The sequence below is a fragment of the Abrus precatorius genome, unplaced genomic scaffold (genome assembly GCF_003935025.1).
Source record: "Abrus precatorius isolate BTA unplaced genomic scaffold, Abrus_2018 Scaffold2, whole genome shotgun sequence".
Taxonomy (NCBI): domain Eukaryota; kingdom Viridiplantae; phylum Streptophyta; class Magnoliopsida; order Fabales; family Fabaceae; genus Abrus; species Abrus precatorius.
In genome coordinates, this window is record NW_020874362.1 from 27812648 (window position 1) to 27820216 (window position 7569).

The window sequence follows — 7569 nt, forward strand, 5'->3', positions numbered from 1 at the left end:
AATATTTGAATTAAAAATTCCCCTGATTTTTTCTGCATTTGTTAGTAATTTATCATTGGCCACCTTCCAAATTCTTTCTAAGTTAAACAAGAGTTAAACAATTTATATTTATCTTTCTTTTATATTTTTATTTTTTTTCCCCTCAATTGTAGCTTATGATATATTAATATTATTAACAAGTTTGTTGAACTGATGATTGGAAATTTAAATTCAATAAAAGTAATACTTTTAATAATTTTTTTATAAAAATGATTTTTGTTCATTCAACTAATTTTTTTATATTATTATTATAATAATAAAATTTTATATAATTTAAATATTTATAAATATATAATCTAATAATAACTATTTATTTATATTTTAAATAATATACTATTTATTAAACTATAAGAAATGTTAGAAATATACTCCCTGCCATATTTTAAAAAAATATTTAAACAACTAAAGCACAAGAAAAAAATATTAAATTAATAAAAAATTAATAACTTAATATTTTTTAATAAATTTTAACTAATAATTAAAAGTGTGTTATACAATGTATTATTATTTTTAAATATAATAAAGTGATGAAGAGTAAATTAATATTTAAATCATATAAAATTTTAAAAACTTAATCTTCTTTATTCATAACTTTAAATTAAATAAATAAGTTTCTTTTTTTAAATAAAAGTTATTATTTTAGGGACAGAAACTTTCATATCCAAGACTTTCCAACAAAAGCGAAAGAAATGACGTGGTTTAAAAGGACATAAAATTTTCACACTTCTTTTTTAAGTTGGAATTGTTATTAAAAACATGTTTAAAATTATATAAATTTAAGGATTGTTGGTTTCTTATGCCAAACTTGATATATAGCAAAAGGACAACAGCACACTCAAGCTTTAAAAGATACCAAACCAAAACATCTTACATGATATTGTTAACGTCCCTCTTGTAGATATAGATCTGTGTTTTCGTTACAAATATAATCCACAACTGAGGAGAAGATGCATTTACTGGGTTCATAGAAAGTGTTAATTACATTTTGGAATGATACAGGGCTTAAATGACACTTCACAAAGTTGAACGAACAACTCCCTTTGAAGTTGGTTTTAAGATTTTCTCTTCTTTTCTTTTCATTTTTCCCAGAAACGCATGCTTTCGATGAGTATTGAATGATGATGAATCCTGAACTGTTGTTTCAAATTTGTTTATTCTTTTTTGTGGGTATTATGATATATCTGCCCCAACTTCTAATCTTTCAACAATTTTGGCCCTGGCCCAGAGCCTGAGCTTGGAAACTCCATAGAGAATTGCCCTTTTAAGAAAGAAGATATGGGACCTGTTTACACGGTTCAAGAGGTTGCTGAGATGTTGTAAAGGTAAAGAAATTGATATTGGTCGGAAATTTAGGCCCAGTTTAGATTAATTTATAGATAAACCCTTATAATAGAATAAAAATAATATAATAAATAAATATTTTTTATAAATTAAAATTGATTTATAATTCTTAATTTTTTAAAATTTATTCTTATTTATCTTATTTAAAATTTGAAAAGATAAATTAATTTTAACTTATGAAAAATAGTTGATTTTGCTCGGACCTTAATTTGTCACAGACTTTGCTATGCGAGCAAGCGGGATAAAGAAAAGTTACTTAATAGAATTATAGCATCCACGAGGTGATGATCATGAGTCCCTCTCTATGGGTATGGTTAAAGAGTGAAATCTTAAGATAGAAAAAGACAATTTTTTAACTTTAAAACTAGAGCAAATATACAAATTAATGGTATTTATTTTTAATCCCCAAAAGTTTCATTTAATTCAATTCAAACTTTACATATGTTAACTTGCTCACATTTTCATTAAAAAAATTAGTCTCCTAATATTACTATCTATAATTTAATTATCAAAATATTAATTTATTTACATTTTACCTTTTTTTTAAACCCCAAAATATAAATAAATAATACAGTTGAATGAAAATTTCAAAAACTAAGGAAAAAAAAAACAAAATGATACTTTCAAAATTATATATTTGATCTAAAAACTAGGGATATATAATATTGAACAAATATATTAATTTATTATTTAAAATATAATTTATCTAATTTATGTTAAAAAGCTGACAATAACTAAAACATAATACTTTTATTAAAATATATAAAATTAAATGTAATAATAATATTAAATATAATTTTTAATAAGAATTTATTGTTTATGTATTCTTAAAAAAAATCACCCTTATCTTTTAAAACTCAGCCTCGAACACCTTTTAGAAGTTATAGTTGAATTGAATCCCTCTAAAGATTAAGTAAAATATAATAAAAGACTTTGCAGCATTTTCATTCATTTGAGAAAAACGGGGTTGATTCCACGAATTCCATACTTATAAACATCCTCGAAAAAATGTCACAAGACATCAAATTGATCAAGTATGTCTGCACGTTTTCATCTAAATTAGCAACAACTACCAGATGATGAAAGTCTTGAACGCTCTACTATATACACATGGGACATCGTAAGACACGGTTTAATCAAAAGCACAAAAAAAAGTGCGTTTGATTGTGCTATGCTACCTTTGAGGAGCACCAGAAAGGATGGGATCATTGATTGCTGAAGTATGTTTTCCTATTGCGGGAATACTAAGTGAACGTTTTCTCATTTTGTTTTTCCTCTCACTCTTTCCAACGAGCAAAGAATAAGAGCACAAGGGCTCTGGAACTGCCATAGGCTCACTTTTAGTTCTAAGGAACAGATCAAGATTTTGATTATGGTTATTCCCATGCATTTTATTTCCTAGCTCCCCCACCAAAGCTAGCTTACTCCTAAACTCATAATCTTCCTGCACATCTTGCATTGCAAGATCTTCGTACTCTTCATCGGACTTTGTCGATTCCTCATCAACTGATCCCACCTAGAAAGCAATTAAAAAGATTAAAAATTACCACAAATAGTTAATTCTATTCCCTGCAATTCTTTTATACGAAAAATTACCATTATTTTTTTTATCTTAAATCATATGAAACAAAAACTCATTTCAATATGAAATATATAGAGGACATTTCAAATATGCATATGCATGTCATTTATTAAAAAAAAAAACAAAACGCAAGATTACCTCTTCATGGATGTGTTTGTCGACATCATCACTGAAATCCTCATCACTGCCCACCTCTAATTGGTAGTCAATCTCTTCATCACTACCATGCACCGAGAAATCTTCTTTGAGCTAATAAAAAAATAGGGGAAAAAAATCTACAAATGAGTGTTTATAATCCAACATTTTCCTCATTGAGGTTAAGAAGCCATTAATTTTCATGTTGAACAGATATAAGTTTACAAAAAGGTTCAAATTTACCTCCTTGGAAGGGCCATCCGAAAACCTTGGTGAGCTACAGCAAGAGGAGTGATATCTACTACCCGTATCAGTCCCGTCAGCTCTAGACTCATCAACACTTCCAGCATGACTAGTGCCACCATCACTGGGCCAAGCACTGATTCCATAAAAACCAAACTGAAGATTTACAGGTTCTGCCTTGCCAATTCGCAAGGGACCATACATTGGATGTCCAATTCCATTCTCTGGTCCATGGCACCACACAGGCTTCCCATTACAGTCAACTAAATTAACAGGCCAAGCCTTTGCCACAGACCCATCAGTATTAACAAGAGCCATCAGATTCCTTGAAGAACCTTTTCTCTGAATCAGTTGAAACATTCCTTTTGAGTTCAAAGAATTGGCTGCACATTGATTTCTAAATTCCTCATACACTAGTGTAACAGTGTTTCTAGTAGGATCATATAGGTGTTCCCCACCTTCGCGCCTTCGAAGACAGCTGAAAACAGTTGCATGGATGACTGCCACACTCTTGTCAACGTTTGTATTGTTTATTTTGGGAACTAGATGCTTTTCAGCTCGCTTGCAGAGGTAATCTTGAATTGTTCTGATGTTTCTAATATACTTTACATACTTGTTTTTAGCTGGGTCCAGTGTCATATACTTTGCACGTACAGCAAATCTTTCCAAATGCTTGTCCTCGTTTGTAATGTGTATCATGAATGGTATGATTGAAGGATGCTTCTTCATGAGACCCATCTGCATGCATGAGTATTCAAGTTTTTGTTGCTAGATAATGTGAACATAAAATATAAATTGACATTAAAAAGAAAATATTTAGAGAAGGAATGGTAATGAAAATCCGACATACAACAAAGTTGAGGCTCAAGTGAACGCCCTCGACAACAACGGACTCCTTTCGTTCTTCCCATGCAGTGATTAGCCTATCAAGACTATCAACCACCATCTCACTCTGCGCCTTGAATCCTTCAATAGCCATTTGTTTTGGACTTGGCAGTTCAGTAGTACCAGAGCTCATCTCTGATGTCCGTATATCAGATTTGCTAGAACTTTGACCCTCAGTTATTTCATCCTTAGGAAGTGAGCGTCGAGCAAGCTTTTTTGCCTTCTTTCTGGCCTTTGCATCTGCAACAGCAACAGGGTCCAAACACTCTCCTGCATGGTAGGTAGAAGCCCACAACAAGGGGTTTTCCTTCTCATCAGCAAAACTTCTCATCATGTGCCTAATAGAATCAGTTGATACCACTGTCGTGATTCCCAACCTTCCACCCTGAAGTGAAGGTAAAAATGATAGTCTTGAACTGTTAGGTATAGATACTACTCAATTTCAACTTCATTACTAGCAAAGAAGTCCTAGCACAAAAAAAGTAAAAAGTAAAAACTACAACTGTTGTATTAGCAAAACAAACAACTATTTCCATATGTAAAGATACCAGCAATGCAGACAATGTGGATTTGCCACAGCCACTAGTGCCACACAATAACACAGTCACAGACTCTTTCCGTTCACGGATCCTACAACCAAAGAAAATAATCACAATGTAAGAAGCAAGTAGTACCACATTTTAAAAATTAAACTCCACATGATAAGGGTAAAATTTAAATGAAATTTTAGGGAACTACAGATATCACATAGCAATATGCTGTATGCTGTAATTAATAGTAAAGCTTGATCATGCATTCAGAATAGAAAATTTTCTTCCAAAACTACAATAAAGGGACAAATACCAGCAATATAGACAAAATAGATGCAAATTCTGAGAGTGAAGCAGCAATTTAGAGAAGCAGGGCATATTTTGGAGGCAAGATAAAAAAAAACACAATAGCATATTTTGGATTTCAAAAAGCCTTAAACAATGATGATGATTTCTATTTTAAGGTATAACTCACAAATTCATTGCTAGAAAACACATGAAGCTTGAACCAGACAGATATTTAAAGGAATGGTTGATCATAAATACATAGCCGTAAATTCAAGCATCTAAATTGAACCAGGTGGTATATACAAAAGTTACTTTTCCAAGACGAGCAAAAAAGTTATAATAATTATCTTGTCATAAAAAACACCTGCTCGTATTGACTACGAGAAACAAAGCCACAAAAATGAGTAAGAGACACCTTAACACAATACAAGACACATCACGGGATGAAAGTAAAAAAAAAAAGTAAATCACGAGTTTTTAGTAGTACTATAGACAGTTTCAACATTCATATAACACCCAAAACAAAATGCTCAATCAAATTAATTAATCCAGTTAATATAAATGCATCATAACAAGTAATAACACATTAACAATTACCAGAAAATCTTGATCAAGAAAATCAAAACTATGAGAAAACATATCTAATCATATAGCTCAATAGATTCCATTACAACAGACCATATGCTACAAACAGTCAGAATTAATTTTCCCCTCTATTAAAGTTACTGTAAAATATAGCCCTAACAAATAGATAAAACAATGTAGTAGTACCTGCAGGCTAATATCAAATCTGCTCTTTGGTTAGGACCCACATACTTATACTCTGCCAGAGCATCACAGACAATATCGAGAAAAGTTTCTCTCCGAACAAATACAGTTGTTCGCTTTTTGTACAACTCAAACGGTACACTCTTAGTTCTATAAATTCTTCCTGAAAGTAATTGGTTGCCTAATTCTGCTTTGTCCATGCAAACCCCACCACAATTAACATCGTTCTTCACAGAATTCCCCTTGCGAGCATCAGAACCTTCTAAAGAGTCTAAAGACTCTACTTCAGGTTGCAAACCATTAATACAACTCTCTCTCTTTGTGACTTCAAACACTCTTTGGCTGATCTGATAAGAGCAACATTGAAAACGCGTTAACAATAATTTTATACGAAAATTCCAAAGTTATGCACATTCTCTGCCCCCAAGTCATATAATACATTACTCAATAAAATTTCATTTAGAGATGCCATAAACTAATTACCCAAGTATTTATCTCCACCATATCGTTATTCAACACGTATTCCTGTCAAACTCCTCAGACACCATCCTACGATTTAATTTTTTTAAACTATGTTCCACAACTAGTAGATAAATAATAGTATTTCTGATCTTATATTAACTCTCGGTTTTAATCCCAACCAATGTTGTAATCTTAATTTTTAGGGCCAAATCTCAAATCCATGTCATATTCATGTCCCGTATCATATCCACGCTTCATACCAGGTTAATGTTCTCCAAGGAACAAAAAATTTTCAATCAACATAAATTTCCCTTCATATCTGATTTAAGATAACCCACCACACTTCATTATTCCATTCAAATGAATAGAGATTGAAAAAAAAAAAGTTCAGTTTAAAGCATCATCTCTCACTGAAACGTAATCAAATAAAAAGATTAACAAAATGAAAAGGCTGAAGTATACACGCATAGCAAACTCTCTTCGGTCTTCATACGCAGTTGAATCAAAAAGAAGGGACGCACCAAAAAAAAAAAAAAAGCAGGTCAAACTCCTTGCGGTCAACAAGACAACAAAGGCCCTCCAATGCAGACAATTGAATCTCGAATATAAAAATGAAAAAGAGAAATTGAAAATGAAAAAAGAAAAGGAGAGAGAGAAGAGAACCTTGAAGGCATGACGCGGTTTGCATCCCATAAGCTGGAGAGTGGTGTGAAGAACGGGGCGCGTGTAGCGAAAGGACTCTTTCTTCTGAGCATCGTCGACGACGACTATGTAAAGTATCTTACCCACCTCACCCATCAGATTCAGGGAGCGTTATGGCACGCGCGCGTGCAATATGGAAACAACAACCGCAACGGAAAACTAACTTCCACCGCAAGCAAAAGGCATTGGCAAATGAAACAAAAAAAAACGTTATGTTCCCGACATATATTCGAGGCGGGCCCACAACAAAGGAACTTAAGCGGAATGCAAAAGGTTAGTTACGGAGGAGGAAGGACAATGCGGATGCAGAGATTATAGAAGAAGAACAACAACAAGAACAAGAACAAGAAGGGTAGGACGAGGATGTTCCTCGGCCATTGTTTGAAGGGATTGAACGGTGCTGTTTTCTGGTTTCTCCTATGCCTGTGCACTCTCTCTCCCTTTCTCGCTCGAAATTATAAATAGGAGTTTAGGGATTCGAAATGACCGATTTCACCCTTGCCCATTCTGCGAATTTCATTTCCCGCGGAAAACGCTGGGACAGTGGGTCCCTCTTGCCACGAGGATCAACTACCGAGGAGTCCAGTTATTTTT

The 7569-nt window shown here is 32.7% G+C and overlaps 1 protein-coding gene across 1 annotated transcript; it reads right to left on the reverse strand.

The window, feature by feature from the left end:
- Positions 1 to 2554: 2554 nt before the first annotated feature.
- Positions 2555 to 7071, reverse strand: LOC113859759 (P-loop NTPase domain-containing protein LPA1 homolog 1-like). Its single transcript, XM_027492454.1, has 7 exons — positions 6937 to 7071; positions 5815 to 6158; positions 4774 to 4855; positions 4191 to 4610; positions 3341 to 4078; positions 3101 to 3211; positions 2555 to 2896 (listed from the first exon to the last, which is right to left on the reverse strand). Exons 1-7 carry the CDS (start codon positions 7069 to 7071, stop codon positions 2555 to 2557), a joined length of 2172 nt encoding a protein of 723 aa, XP_027348255.1.
- Positions 7072 to 7569: the final 498 nt, after the last annotated feature.